The 16,482-nt window shown below is 40.0% G+C and overlaps 2 protein-coding genes across 2 annotated transcripts in view; both read right to left on the bottom strand.

The window, feature by feature from the left end:
- Positions 1 to 1,121: 1,121 nt before the first annotated feature.
- On the bottom strand, positions 1,122 to 7,227 carry LOC120352820. The gene is made up of 3 exons (XM_039435100.1): positions 6,819 to 7,227; positions 4,101 to 4,351; positions 1,122 to 3,026 (listed from the first exon to the last, which is right to left on the bottom strand). Exons 1-3 carry the CDS (start codon positions 7,225 to 7,227, stop codon positions 2,541 to 2,543), a joined length of 1,146 nt encoding a protein of 381 aa, XP_039291034.1. The 3' UTR covers positions 1,122 to 2,540.
- A 2,376-nt stretch (positions 7,228 to 9,603) lies between these two features.
- The window catches only part of LOC111046249, a 95,225-nt gene continuing 88,346 nt past the window's right edge, over positions 9,604 to 16,482 (bottom strand). Inside the window, exons 3-4 of the mRNA XM_022331749.2 lie at positions 11,332 to 11,582; positions 9,604 to 10,256 (exon numbers count right to left, since the gene is read on the bottom strand). Coding sequence (XP_022187441.2) covers positions 9,771 to 10,256; positions 11,332 to 11,582 — 737 coding nt within the window. The 3' untranslated portion in view covers positions 9,604 to 9,770. The remainder of the gene's footprint in view (positions 10,257 to 11,331; positions 11,583 to 16,482) is intronic.

Raw genomic sequence — 16,482 nt, 5'->3', positions numbered from 1 at the left:
TATTATCTAACCAAACTTATCGGTACTACAATATCGATATGCATGATTACTGGTTTACTGGAAGTAAAGTCTGGTCAAATTATATGCATTTATGTGTGAACTATTTACTTATGTATTTATTTATCATTCACGATGCTTCTATTAATGCATGTTTTATTGATTACCTTGTCAAATGTATAAAATTCATCAATTTAAACTATTTTAAAGCAATATTATAAATTCCCAAAATATTTTTCCCAAATCATAAGTCCCTTCCCACTGAGAATATTCCTGGCCACAACACTAACTATAACGTCATTGGGGTGACGTCAACACTAAGTTGAATGTTCTAAAGGACTTGATTTCGCTAATAGAACAGATTATTCCGCAAATATCAACCTTGAAATGTTCCTACACCGAAAATCACTTGACACTCAGCTTATCCTTTCATTTTTCCAGTTTTGTCCACGCTTTGAATTGACAACTATGGGATCCAAAGCTGGAGGAGATTCAGCTTCGTATGCAATTGTGAGATGCTATTGCGAAACCCCCTTTCATCGTTTACTGGACAGTAATAATATGCTCAGCGATGGTGAATTCGTGGTTGGTCATCAAAAAAACTGTAATCTTTTTTGCTGACAGTGAAGTATTTCAAGCAATGTTCCTTAGTGATTTGAAGGAGACAAATCCAGTGAATGTTGAACCAGAAGGATCCTAACATAACCGTTCATCTACATAGGTGAGATTGAATTTGAATCAATAATCTACGCTCTGTACACTTATATCGTGGCACAAAAGTACATGATCTCAAGTTTGGCACAGAAATCTGTGGAGTATATTTAGAAAACATTGAAACCATCCGATGATTTAGAGCAACAGGATTATTATTGCACTGTATGGTATCGTGTGAATTCGATGATCAGTAAAAATAATAACCAGAATACAGGGAGTCTTGGGTTGTGAATACTTCCCATTCGCTTATATAGTTCACCCCATAAGAGACATGCATCTTGTTAACGAGCAAAAATGAATCAGCGCGTCTAGTCGCCCGTATAAGTACTTAGTTAGGGCTTAACTCTACAGTGATAATTTACTGTAAATGGTGAAAATAAGGTAAAAAAAGTAAAATATTACCGAATATCTCATATTTAAAGCTAGTTTATTCAAAAAACATACTATAGCTACATTATTTACAATGGTAATCTTATAATAAATGATTTTTATTTCTGATAAATTAAAATTAACCTCAATTGAAAATTACACCTTTTTACAAGAAATACGGCAGACAATAGGATTTTGGCATACTGAAAAATGTATTCAATGAATTGAATATGCGTACTTATGTAATTGCACTTTCTTCAAATGCAATCATCCAATTGAAGTTTATATAAATTTATGATGAAATTTTCTTAATTGTAAAATTTGTGAGAATTGATTATGCCAATTCAGTTCTTTGAATAGGTAGGCTAGTTACTTGATTAACATTCTGGAAGTCTTCCTCCATTGAGAACACTAATTTAATTGTCAATTCCATTTATTTTATGTTTCACTTACAGTCCTGTAAAATGAATTTGAATTTACATTTTTATCAGTGTTTTCAATTGAAGATGAACTTTAAGTATTCTTATTCTGGCCAATATACTCATTAAACGCTAGGCTTTATAATTAAACGAAATATTCAATGATCATCATATTTAGATTTTTTCATGGCGACTGGAGTGATATACGAGTATGTACAAAGATGGGACATTCTTATATAATGAGCAAGTGGTTATTAATATTTTATATATACCTATTTATGTAATTTGGCTTATTAATGACAGTGATCTGTTGCATTTATTTAAAAGTCATGTGTACCGTAGAATGAATGAATAAAATAACTCTTTATCATGAACAATTATTGAGTAAGTTTCTTCGTTTATTACCCAAGCAAAAAGTTCATGTTTTATCTATCTACCCTGTTATGACATATCTGATTTTTTTCAGACTGTTTCGAAAACTTCAGGTATGCTAGCAATAGGTGCCTTTGTAACTATGAGAGTTACTTGGAGGTGCAGTTTGGGTGGACATTTAAGCTTATCAATTACCGTATTCATTATTGAATAATTTCAAATCTGACCATAGAAATTTGTAATAGATGATATAGGTACAATATTATTCTCTAGATATTTAATAATCCAGATAATGTTCTTGCCTACAAGATTTTACAACATTAATAAAACACATTTTTGTTGTTTGGCTTTTAGACAAATATGATAAATGACCCTTATCATCTTTCGGTTTACAAGGGGTTATTGAAGATGTGGTTAGAGTTTCTCTAAAAAAATTTTATACTTGTAATCAAATTTTATTAATTTTCTGCAACTATCTTCAAATGATCATTTGGTGAACATCATTATTTAATTCTAATTTGGCGTTTGTGGTAAACCTTGTAATTTCTTGATTATTATATTTTCATAACAGTCTTCTAAGAAACAATGACACTATACTCTTACACAACTTGCTGGTTGATTTCAGAGTATTTTTGGTAACTTACTATATTTAATCATAAAATAAATACTTCAAGCGGATGTGCTTTTGGGAGGTTTTAAACCATCAAACCACGAAAATACCCAATCCCTGAGAGCTCTTGGCCTTTGATTTGTTTGCTGCTGGAGTTGTTCATTTCGTTTCTTTTCTGATTTTATTGCTGAAGTCCTATTTTGAATAGATTCTTCTAGAATATGATTAGAGGTGAAACCGTTGTTAATTAAAGTATTGGTTGATTGTTCTTTGTTTTTGAGCTTTTGTACTTTATTTCTGTCTTCAACTGACACTGCTGCTCCGTAATTTTCTTGCAAATTATTGATCATTTCAACATCCGAATTAGTAGCAAGTTTTTGAGTGGTGTTATAAACGATTAAACTATCCGGTAGTCTGACGATTTTCCTCTGAATAGAGGCTGATGTTTGGTGTTTCACATCGTTTTGTGATTGAGATTTTCCCCTCCAGAAAAGTTTGGTTGTTTCCGATTTGGAGTTGTTTGGCACTGTTTGGTTAATTGGCTCCTGCGAACAAGAATTGGATTTGTATTAATTATCCTTGTAATCCTTGTGATTGATACAATAAGTACATCATCAAAATGACAGGGAGAGAAAAAAGTAAGGTAACCTTGTGCTATTCCTCTCCCAAATTTAGATAAGGTTACACATAGTCCGAAATAGGTTAAGTGTTGTAGTTTTTCACTTCACAAAATTTTCAGTCCTTAATTATTTTCACAACGTAGATTTTTAAATTTAGATGCTTCAAAACCAAACATACAAGAAATATTTCACATTATTTAATAAGGTAATGAGAAATCCGGAAAAATTCTGGAATTACAAAATAACTGTAAAGCACGTTCCTAATTCTCGTATTGTTGATTGATTTCCAATTGTTGCACTATTCAATGAATGTGATTGGCCCAATGGTGTGCGCCTCATCTATTGATTTAGGCGAGGGACTAGCGCTAACGGAATAGGAAATTCATGAATGACGCATCATCACGTCTGAACTACTGAACTGACTGATTAGCTTGAATTTCTGCATTAAGTTTCTTAATTTACCGAGGATAGTTAAAGGCATATTTTGATTCCTTTGATCAATCAATTATAATTTTAATCATTAAAATACATTTATTCAATATATTTGTGATACAAAGTTTACGTAAGATTGAAGCCCAATCAAATCCTTTTCCATTGTGAATTATCACAGTTGTTAATACTTTTATATCAGCATGAAACTATAAAACTAAATTCAAACCATTTGTGCTTTAAACAGACCCTTGCAAAGCACGGGTTACTTGCTAGTTTACAATAAAATGAAATGATGGAAATAGGTAGGCTACTAAGGCTACTTCCAACTAAGAACTTGACCAACTCACACTTTCCCCAATATTCTTTAAAGACAATAGAAAATTCAATTGAATGAGTGCTATTATGAGATTCACTTCAAATTTCCTTATGAATAACATCAAATAATGTTCCCTATTCAAGATTCAATAAATGCTGACATTGTGAAGTAAATCTGCTGACAACAGAATCCAAGAACTAACTTCGCCCTCCTAGAATTGAATAAAGGCAGCAATTGAATTGAACACCAACCTTGTGCCTCCGGTTGGGAATGTAGTTGAGGCCCCAGTTGTTGCGGGTGGGTGAGGGTCGCCTCCTTGGGGGCGGGGTCAGAGTGGTGCTGCTGGCAACATGGCGGCGGACGCCGGGGAGGGCGTCGTCAATGTCGCCGCTGGGACCCGGGCCGATGGGCAGGGTGTTCTGCTGCGGACCCAGCTCAACCAGGAACTGCAGATCGGCGTTTGGCCCGATCCGGAAACCCGCGCCGAACCGAGAATCTTTTCCTGCAACAAAACATTAGTATCAATTATTAATTAAAAACAAAAGAAATTATTATCAGCATAGATGAATAATGCTTGACACTTGAATAAGAAATGGAAATTAGTATCAGCATAGGTAATGCTTGACTTTCGAACAAGTAATGGAATTTAGTATCAGCATAGACAAACAATGCTTGACTCTTAAACAATAAATTTAAATAATTATCAGCTTCAAACAATAATGCTTGACAGTTGAATAAGAAATGGATTGTTATCACCATAGGTGAATAATGCTTGAAACTTGAATAGGAAACGGAAATTAGTATCAGCATAGGTGAATAATGTTTGACTTTTGAATAAGAAATTAGATTTAGTATGAGCATAGACAAATAATGCTTGACATTTGAATAAGAAACGGAAATCATAGTATCAACATAGAAGAATAATGCTTGACTCTTGTTTAAAGGGCACGCCACACCAAGCTCGCTACCGCGGCGGTAGCGAAGTTTTAAAAATCGCTAGCCATGTATTCAGGTTGATCGCGCCACACCGAGTTCGCTACCGCGGCGGTAGTACGGCGCACAACCACCTACGACCGCCTGCTAGGCGATTCAACAAAAGTTCGCTGAGAGGTAGTAAGGCGGACAAAGCGAGCTCAGTGTGGCGCGCTCAACCTGAATACATGGCAGGCGATTCGAAGAGGTAGCGCATGCGCACAGAGTGCGCATGCGCTACTAGACTCACTACTCTGAGACTACCGCTAGCGGACGTTTTTCGGTGTGGCGTGCTCAGCCGAGAAAACTACCACCAGCGGTACTACCTCGGCGGTACTGGCGAGCTTGGTGTGGCGAGGCCTTAAGAAATGGAAATTAGTATCAGCATAGACGAACAATGCTTGAATAACGGTATCTAAAAACAGTTCTCTATGGTGTCAGTCACTGCTAAATCTCCTTTCCAACAAATCTGCTAGAAAGTTATTGGTTTTTATGGAAGCGTTCGCCCATCGGTTAATTGGATCTAAATAATGAATGGTAGAAAAATAATACTATTGTCTCTTATGGGAGTGTTCACAAATCTGCACAATCAAAGGTAGATAAATACCGTACCATTTGCTCTTATGGAGGTGTTTGCATATTAGAATAATAAAATATAATAGCATGACTTTTTTATTTGTTGACGTGGCGAAGTTTGGTTAATCCACTCTACCACTTGATCATGCATCAAGTGTAAAGAAATAATACCATTGGTTCTTATCGGAAAATTCACACATAGAAGGAAGAATAGGGACGGCAGACAACGGTCCGCTGTGCCCTGAGGGGATGGAAAGAATAGGGACGGCAGACAACGGTCCGCTGTGCCCTGGGGAAAAGAAGAATAGGGACGGCAGACAACGGTCCGCTGTGCCCTGGGGAAATGGGAGGACAGGGACGGCAGACAACGGTCCGCTGTGCCCTGGGGGAATGGAAGGTCAGGGACGGCAGACAACGGTCCGCTGTGCCCTGGGGAAATGGAGGACAGGGACGGCAGACACGGTCCGCTGTGCCCTTGGGAGATGGGAGGTCAGGGACGGCAGACAACGGTCCGCTGTGCCCTAGGAAGATGGGAGGTCAGGGACGGCAGACAACGGTCCGCTGTGCCCTGGGGAAAAGAAGAATAGGAGGTCAGGGACGGCAGACAACGGTCCGCTGTGCCCTAGGAGATGGGAGGTCAGGGACGGCAGACAACGGTCCGCTGTGCCTGGGGAAAAGGAAGAATAGGAGGTCAGGGACGGCAGACAACGGTCCGCTGTACCCTAGGAAGATGGGAGGTCAGGGACGGCAGACAACGGTCCGCTGTGCCCTAGGGAGATGGGAGGTCAGGGACGGCAGACAACGGTCCGCTGTGCCCTGGGGAAATGGAAGAATAGGAGGTCAGGGACGGCAGACAACGGTCCGCTGTGCCCTAGGGAGATGGGAGGTCAGGGACGGCAGACAACGGTCCGCTGTGCCCTAGGGAGATGGGAGGTCAGGGACGTACGGCAGCCAACGGGCCGCTGTACAAGGAGCAGGAAGGTTGTGAGCGGAATGCTGTGGTCTGGGGCTCGTCCGGCCTTTAAATACTCCCCCAAAGTGGAGGGGATGGAGTTGTGCCGCCGCCAGAGGCGGTGGAAATCGTCTTGATGCGCGGAAGGTGGTGCGCCATCGGTACCTTCCTTATCTCCGCGGTCGGCTAGCATTGCTGATAGCCGAGCGTCTTTCAATAATATTATTTATTATTTTCTCGTCACAATTTTACTTTGTGACACCCCACTCCTACTTGGGAGGGGGGGGGGTGTTCGGAGCCCTTCTATGGCACCACCTTAAAAGGCGTGAGCCATCTAGGCATCCCCTTAAGAGGTGTACACCTCTCAGGCATCACTTTAAGAGGTGTATGCCGCTCAGGCATCACCTTTAGAGGTGTATGCCACTGCCTATGGGCATCATCTATGCCTGGTCTATGGGCACATATTTACGCCGTCCATCCGGTAATTGGATTTTTATACGTGGCTTGCCAGCCCGTTTGCGCTTTCCTGGTGTTGTGTTGCGGTGACACATCACCGGATCCTTATTTCGAGAGGGGCCTGGTCTGGGAGCCTGGGACGGTGGGACTACTTCCTTGATGGTCGAAGACTGTGTTGGCTCTTCTATGTCCATATCCGTTGAGGGTGGCATGGACTCCTCCACATCCATGGCAGTGGGGGGTGGTGTTGTCTCTTTCACATCCATGACAGTCAATGGTGGCATTAACTCTTTCACATCCATGACAGGTGGTGGTGGTTTTGTCTTTTCCATATCCCTCTTGGAGTTACCACTTGTGTTGGTGGCTGAAGCATGAATCGTGGCCTGCCATTCAGAGTCAGTCATCTCTTCCCTGTGATCCATCACTATGTTGCCCAGGATGCTTGCCTTGGAATATATGGCAACTCCGCCTTTCTATCAATTAAGGCATGGGTTCGACTCTGTTCAAACCAACCTGCTTGAACCTCCTTTTGTTCCGACTCTTGTTGTCCGGAGATTTGGAGTCTACAGCTGATATTGTTGGGACTGCTGTTGTCTTAGTCCCCAATAAGAGAGATCGCGACATAATTCGCTGACTTGGAGGATTCAATTGGGGAGGATCCCACTCTACCTCTCTCGTGAATGTGTGAATATTCACTCTGTTTTCACGCATAAATTCCATGCCTAATAGCAGCTCTTGTCCAAGTCCTTCCATTATTGAAGCCGCTAGTGGAACTGTGGTTTGTTCTATGGTCACATTAGTAGTCACTTTCCTATTTAACGGGGTTGACCGTCCATCAGCTAATATCGCGCGGTGACGTGCTGGTTCTTTCCGTATCATCCCTATTTTCCGGATGACTTCATAGACCTTGTTGCTCATATAATTAGCTTCAGCACTAGTATCTAGCAAGGCCTGACACTTTTTACCACCAATTGTCACAGTAATGAACAGTCTGTTGTCCCTTGATGACTCTTCAATCACAGGAATCCTGTGTGCCATTCGCATCACTGCTGTCTTGTTCGGAGTTTTATTCTCCTTCTGCACATCACAGACACATTTCAGTGCTCTCTTTCCGCTCCTTTTACATGGTGGGATATCGGGACAGTGTGATCTCCAGTGCACCGGTCTCTTGTATTGCCCACACATGGGTTCAGACTCACTAAGAGATGGTCTGTTACTAGTAGGGGTTATAACTGTCTCAACCTTGAGCCTTGTAATCTTTTTCGTGTCCTCAATCATGTGAACTCTCGAATTCTGTCTATTCTGTTTCTCCTCTGCTTTTATTTGTTCATACTCCCTCGCGAATTTTTCCAATTCGTTGATACTATGAACATCTGATTGCCGAATATACAATTTGTACCGTGGGAGGAGATTCTTATACACTCTCTGTAATTTATTCTCGTCTGTAAAACCTCCTCGACGCCTCATGAGTGTCAGTACATCTTCGAGAAATTCGTCAAACGATTCACCTTCCTTTTGCTTCCTTGCCTGAATTAGATTCTCGAGGTCCTCCTCATAGGTAAGTGGGTAGTAGCGTGATCTGAAATCTGTCACAAAATTGTCCCATGATTTCCACTGGTCACGACGATTACGCATCCATAGAGTAGCTTTACCAACCAGTAATTCAGGCAGCGCGACTAGTAGCTGGTTGCCAGTGAGCCCATAGGCTTGTTGTAGCTCGTCTAGCCTTTCCAAGAAGCTGGGAGCATCTGATTGGCCGTCGAATGACAGTCTCCAGCTTCTTACCTTGTCACATACCGCCCCTGGGTCCATGAGGGGGTTTGTGTGAATATTGGTTCTAACCTCAGTATGGGTACCTGTCACCAAGTGTTTAGTTTCCCCACTGCTTCCGCTCATTATGCCGGGTCTTGGGCTGGGATAACGTACTGCCATCTTCTTATGTTGTTCTACTAACAACTTTCTCAACTCAGCAAGTGTTCCAGATGACACTATGCCCCAATCTTGTAGAAGATTGAATGCCTCATCCTTTTTCAATCTATAGATCCAGGAAACTCTGGGGTCAGCTATCACCTCGGGGTTTATGTCCTCGACCGACTGATCCTCTGTCAGCTGCTGGTGTTGAGCGTCTGAATCAGACTCTCCCTGTTCACTCATGATTCTTACTTCGTTGCCTCGTGCCCCAAGTGCGGGCGCCAATCTATCACGTACACCCTGAGTAGCTTCAGAGGTGGGTGATTGATACCCAGGTGTTGCTCCTGGATGACTTCGCTCAGTCGTAATGTGGGCGGGGAAAGGAGGCAAGTCGAAGTTCCTCTTCCTTCTTCTTTGATCCTTAGCTGGCGTGAACAGCACCTCCTGGTGCTTCTGACGGCGTGAAGGTCGCTCTCTTCTCTGATGACACCACTTTGATGTAATTTTGTATCGGCCTTACGGCCTCGGTTCCGCTCCAGTGGAGTAGGAAAAGGAAGGACAGAAAGGATAGGGACGGCAGACAACGGTCCGCTGTGCCCTGGGGAGAAGGAAGAATAGGGACGGCAGACAACGGTCCGCTGTGCCTGGGGAGAAGGAAGAATAGGGACGGCAGACAACGGTCCGCTGTGCCCTGGGGAGAAGGAAGAATAGGGACGGCAGACAACGGTCCGCTGTGCCCGGGGAGAAGGAAGAATAGGGACGGCAGACAACGGTCCGCTGTGCCCTGAGGGGATGGAAAGAATAGGGACGGCAGACAACGGTCCGCTGTGCCCTGGGGAAAAGGAAGAATAGGGACGGCAGACAACGGTCCGCTGTGCCCTAACATCATTATTTAATTCTAATTTGGCGTTTGTGGTAAACCTTGTAATTTCTTGATTATTATATTTTCATAACAGTCTTCTAAGAAACAATGACACTATACTCTTACACAACTTGCTGGTTGATTTCAGAGTATTTTTGGTAACTTACTATATTTAATCATAAAATAAATACTTCAAGCGGATGTGCTTTTGGGAGGTTTTAAACCATCAAACCACGAAAATACCCAATCCCTGAGAGCTCTTGGCCTTTGATTTGTTTGCTGCTGGAGTTGTTCATTTCGTTTCTTTTCTGATTTTATTGCTGAAGTCCTATTTTGAATAGATTCTTCTAGAATATGATTAGAGGTGAAACCGTTGTTAATTAAAGTATTGGTTGATTGTTCTTTGTTTTTGAGCTTTTGTACTTTATTTCTGTCTTCAACTGACACTGCTGCTCCGTAATTTTCTTGCAAATTATTGATCATTTCAACATCCGAATTAGTAGCAAGTTTTTGAGTGGTGTTATAAACGATTAAACTATCCGGTAGTCTGACGATTTTCCTCTGAATAGAGGCTGATGTTTGGTGTTTCACATCGTTTTGTGATTGAGATTTTCCCCTCCAGAAAAGTTTGGTTGTTTCCGATTTGGAGTTGTTTGGCACTGTTTGGTTAATTGGCTCCTGCGAACAAGAATTGGATTTGTATTAATTATCCTTGTAATCCTTGTGATTGATACAATAAGTACATCATCAAAATGACAGGGAGAGAAAAAAGTAAGGTAACCTTGTGCTATTCCTCTCCCAAATTTAGATAAGGTTACACATAGTCCGAAATAGGTTAAGTGTTGTAGTTTTTCACTTCACAAAATTTTCAGTCCTTAATTATTTTCACAACGTAGATTTTTAAATTTAGATGCTTCAAAACCAAACATACAAGAAATATTTCACATTATTTAATAAGGTAATGAGAAATCCGGAAAAATTCTGGAATTACAAAATAACTGTAAAGCACGTTCCTAATTCTCGTATTGTTGATTGATTTCCAATTGTTGCACTATTCAATGAATGTGATTGGCCCAATGGTGTGCGCCTCATCTATTGATTTAGGCGAGGGACTAGCGCTAACGGAATAGGAAATTCATGAATGACGCATCATCACGTCTGAACTACTGAACTGACTGATTAGCTTGAATTTCTGCATTAAGTTTCTTAATTTACCGAGGATAGTTAAAGGCATATTTTGATTTCCTTTGATCAATCAATTATAATTTTAATCATTAAAATACATTTATTCAATATATTTGTGATACAAAGTTTACGTAAGATTGAAGCCCAATCAAATCCTTTTCCATTGTGAATTATCACAGTTGTTAATACTTTTATATCAGCATGAAACTATAAAACTAAATTCAAACCATTTGTGCTTTAAACAGACCCTTGCAAAGCACGGGTTACTTGCTAGTTTACAATAAAATGAAATGATGGAAATAGGTAGGCTACTAAGGCTACTTCCAACTAAGAACTTGACCAACTCACACTTTCCCCAATATTCTTTAAAGACAATAGAAAATTCAATTGAATGAGTGCTATTATGAGATTCACTTCAAATTTCCTTATGAATAACATCAAATAATGTTCCCTATTCAAGATTCAATAAATGCTGACATTGTGAAGTAAATCTGCTGACAACAGAATCCAAGAACTAACTTCGCCCTCCTAGAATTGAATAAAGGCAGCAATTGAATTGAACACCAACCTTGTGCCTCCGGTTGGGAATGTAGTTGAGGCCCCAGTTGTTGCGGGTGGGTGAGGGTCGCCTCCTTGGGGGCGGGGTCAGAGTGGTGCTGCTGGCAACATGGCGGCGGACGCCGGGGAGGGCGTCGTCAATGTCGCCGCTGGGACCCGGGCCGATGGGCAGGGTGTTCTGCTGCGGACCCAGCTCAACCAGGAACTGCAGATCGGCGTTTGGCCCGATCCGGAAACCCGCGCCGAACCGAGAATCTTTTCCTGCAACAAAACATTAGTATCAATTATTAATTAAAAACAAAAGAAATTATTATCAGCATAGATGAATAATGCTTGACACTTGAATAAGAAATGGAAATTAGTATCAGCATAGGTAATGCTTGACTTTCGAACAAGTAATGGAATTTAGTATCAGCATAGACAAACAATGCTTGACTCTTAAACAATAAATTTAAATAATTATCAGCTTCAAACAATAATGCTTGACAGTTGAATAAGAAATGGATTGTTATCACCATAGGTGAATAATGCTTGAAACTTGAATAGGAAACGGAAATTAGTATCAGCATAGGTGAATAATGTTTGACTTTTGAATAAGAAATTAGATTTAGTATGAGCATAGACAAATAATGCTTGACATTTGAATAAGAAACGGAAATCATAGTATCAACATAGAAGAATAATGCTTGACTCTTGTTTAAAGGGCACGCCACACCAAGCTCGCTACCGCGGCGGTAGCGAAGTTTTAAAAATCGCTAGCCATGTATTCAGGTTGATCGCGCCACACCGAGTTCGCTACCGCGGCGGTAGTACGGCGCACAACCACCTACGACCGCCTGCTAGGCGATTCAACAAAAGTTCGCTGAGAGGTAGTAAGGCGGACAAAGCGAGCTCAGTGTGGCGCGCTCAACCTGAATACATGGCAGGCGATTCGAAGAGGTAGCGCATGCGCACAGAGTGCGCATGCGCTACTAGACTCACTACTCTGAGACTACCGCTAGCGGACGTTTTTCGGTGTGGCGTGCTCAGCCGAGAAAACTACCACCAGCGGTACTACCTCGGCGGTACTGGCGAGCTTGGTGTGGCGAGGCCTTAAGAAATGGAAATTAGTATCAGCATAGACGAACAATGCTTGAATAACGGTATCTAAAAACAGTTCTCTATGGTGTCAGTCACTGCTAAATCTCCTTTCCAACAAATCTGCTAGAAAGTTATTGGTTTTTATGGAAGCGTTCGCCCATCGGTTAATTGGATCTAAATAATGAATGGTAGAAAAATAATACTATTGTCTCTTATGGGAGTGTTCACAAATCTGCACAATCAAAGGTAGATAAATACCGTACCATTTGCTCTTATGGAGGTGTTTGCATATTAGAATAATAAAATATAATAGCATGACTTTTTTATTTGTTGACGTGGCGAAGTTTGGTTAATCCACTCTACCACTTGATCATGCATCAAGTGTAAAGAAATAATACCATTGGTTCTTATCGGAAAATTCACACATTGACGTAATCAAGTGTAGAAAAGTACCATTTGTTTCTTTGGAAGTGTTCACAAATTGGAATAATTAAGAGTAGAAAAAGAAAAGCATCTGTTCTTATTAGAGTGTTGGGATTAATTAGAATGTGCTACTATACTGATAAGAGAAAGTAATGGATTCCAAAACTGATATGCATTTTGATTGATGATGATTCCCTCATACGCATTAAGCTTGTGCGTGAGTAGTGTAGATATGAACGGAACAAAAAGCCTTCCGGGAAGTGATAATTTTGTTCATAATACCTTTCGGAATTTTTAATACCTTATATTAGGTGAGTTACAATACCTTATATTGGATATTTTATGAAAAATAATACTTTTTGCTATTAAAAAGAACGACTAGCAGTCAGATTTTTTTTACAATAAATGAATTAATCACGTTGTCACAGTCTAGTCGTTCTTTTTAATAGCAAAAAGTGATTTAATAAAAAGCAGTTTGTGATAGAAAACAACATTGAAGAAAAATAATACGATTATTAAATGAATACTATTCTCCAACTAAGAGGAATCGAAGAAACATATTATTCTGTATTTGCCCAACAGTCACAATCCAAGACAAATGTTCAACTGTAGATTTAGATAGTAATAAATTGGCAGTGAAAGACTGGTAGTTCTTGAGTTGAATAATGCAATAAGTGACTGGGATCTTCCCTCCAGCAAGGCTGAAATTCATTATCATGCCATTGTAGGTCTACCAGATATTATTAATCTTTCAAACTCACTTCAATATTCAATGAGGAAGAGATTAATTTTAATATTTTATATTTTGAGGTACGACAGGTATGCGAAACCGTCAGAATATCAAAATTATTTAATATTATATTTTTATAAATTTTTCCTATTCACAACCTACGAGCAATCAAATCACATTTATTACTTCAAAAAAGCAAATTATACGGTAATTTGCAAAGCGCAAGTGTTACTCCTTTCTCCAAAGCTATTAACAACTATCAATAGATTTGAAAAATCTGGTGTGGCGCGCTCACACAACTTTCCTTGCCGTTATGAAAATTGATCACCTGACGCTAGTGTTCCCGCGCATCTCAAGTCTACTATTCAAATATTTGAGCCAGCTGGTGACAGGGCAATAACGCTGGAGACACACATGAGGTCTGCTATCTCTTCATAGTGAATGATTCAATAGAATCAACAATAATTTGCAATTGAATGATCACATTTTCTCGAATTTAAATCTTATTTTCAATTTTAGGTGAAAATGTTACTGAACATTAATTGTAGAGATTTTCATACTCAATCTACTCCACTTGATTTTTTTTTGTTTCAATTGTATCTGAAGCCTGATAATTGGGAATCTATCTGCATTGATGGGGCGGAGCTCCTGAAATTTTTACAGACATGGGACTTGTGGCAGTTGATAGAGCTTATCGATGACTATTTTAGGTATGAATTTGATCAAAATCGTTGGAGCCGTTTCCGAGAAAATCACGAAAAACCCTGTTTTTGACAACATTTTCGCCATTTTAGCCGCCATCTTGAATTGCATTTGATCGAAATTGTTCGTGTCGGATCCTTATAGTGAAAGGACCTTAAGTTCCAAATTTCAAGTCATTCCGTTAATTGGGAGTTGAGATATCGTGTACACAGACGCACATACACTCATACACACACACACACTCACACACACACACACACACCACACACACACACACACACACACACACATACAGACCAATACCCAAAAACCAGTTTTTTGGACTCAGGGGACCTTGAAACGTATAGAAATTTAGAAATTGGGGTACCTTAATTTTTTTCGGAAAGCAATACTTTCCTTACCTATGGTAATAGGGCAAGGAAAGTAAAAATAAATGAACTGCTCTACAAATTGAAGTCATCACCCAGTAAATGCTACCACCTATCGGCAGAGTTTGGAACCACAATTGGTTTGGAATCTTAACCAATCAGGATAGAGTAGAGGGAAGTATCAGAAGAATTCACCAGTGGCGAAGCTACCTATAACTAGAAGGGGAGTCTAGGAATTCTGAAGCTTACCTTAAATTTTCTTGTAGATTAAATCTATGCGCCGGTCTTTCTTCTGTGCAAAGACATCAATAATTCGGTCTTTGAAGCTCTGGCTGTTTGACAGTTCTTGCAAAAGAGATTTCTCTATTGCCAGTGTGCTCAAGTTGGTGAGTCTATCATTGGTCATAGAATTTCTTAAAAATGTTTTTATGCGTTTTAGTGCACTCATTGATCTCTCACTGGAACATGTCGTCACTGGAAATGTGAGCACTAAACGAATTAAACGTGTAGTTTGTTCATAAACAGGATCCAGACCATTATCCAAAAAATACTGCAACAATTTCTGTGGGGGTAGATGCTTGGAATTGTCAGAGTAAATGTTTAAGAGTTCATTTTGCAGTTGCTCGCTATCAAAGAAAGGATAATTTTTCAAGAGCTGATCCAACTTGGAGGTTGGAAAATTGTCATTGTAGGATGGAAACTGACTCTCATCCAGTAATTCTGCAAAGTGAAAGTTCTCAAAATCACAGAACCTTGTTTCCATCTGCACCACTATGGTATCAACTATTTCATATGCAGTTGCTTTTAGGGTTGGCAAAACAAATTTTTCTGTTGTCACTTCATTATTGAGCTCTATGCTGGATTCGACACATTCATTGATTGTTTCCTCATTTCTCAAGTTCTGTAGATTTTTAATTGTTTCTTTTATCTCATGATTGCAAATATTCACATTTGATGTACACTTCAGTTGCAACACCTTGAATAAATGGTCAGTGAAACTGAAAATTTTATTGAAAAAGCAAAGGAGGAATAGGAAGTTTGGGTCGTCCAATCTCTTGAAAAGTCCTAAGGCACCATTCACTGATTCACCATCCCATTCATCATCATTTTCAATGACTTGCCCAAGAGCTTCTTTCAAGCCTTTGAAATGAGATGAAATTGTCATTGTTGCCCTGGAGTGGAAGTTCCATCGCGTTGTGCAGGCTTGAGGAAGTTTGAACCCTTTATCCCTCAACACTTGTGTTCTTTTTGAAGATTTGCTGAAATATGTATGGAAGGCAGTCAAATCATATGTGAAGAAACGCACTTTCTTTATAGTTTTTGCTCCATACAAGAGAACCAAATTAAGTTGGTGGGCATAGCAATGTATGAACATTTCCAGTAGGCAATCTTGCTTTATAATCGCTTGCACACCCCCTCTAGAACCGGCCATTACTGAAGCACCATCATAAGTCTGACATATCAATTTTTTATCCACACCCCATTTCTTCAAGACATTCAAAATTACAGTTGCTAGACCAGCAGCACTTTTATCCTTCGAAACATCATAAAAACCAACAAACCTCTCATAAACATTGTAATTTACACAATAACGGAGTATAATGTTCATTTGTGTCTGACAAGAGACGTCCAATGTTTCATCAGCCTGAACCGATACAAACTCACAAGTTGAAAGCTGTTTTTGAATTTCTTCATTCACCACTTGTGTCACACAGTCAATAATATCATTTTGAATCTCACTTGAAGTTCCTTTGAATCCTGATGCTGCTCCAAGATGCTCTCTCATGAATTGTTCTTCTTGTGCCAGCAGTTCAAGAGTTTCAAGGTAGTTGCCTCTATTCACAGAATTACTACTCTC

The sequence above is a fragment of the Nilaparvata lugens genome, chromosome 8 (assembly GCF_014356525.2).
Source record: "Nilaparvata lugens isolate BPH chromosome 8, ASM1435652v1, whole genome shotgun sequence".
Lineage (NCBI taxonomy): Eukaryota > Metazoa > Arthropoda > Insecta > Hemiptera > Delphacidae > Nilaparvata > Nilaparvata lugens.
The sequence above is the reverse complement of the archived record's forward strand: the minus strand, read 5'-3'. Positions and strand labels throughout refer to the sequence as shown.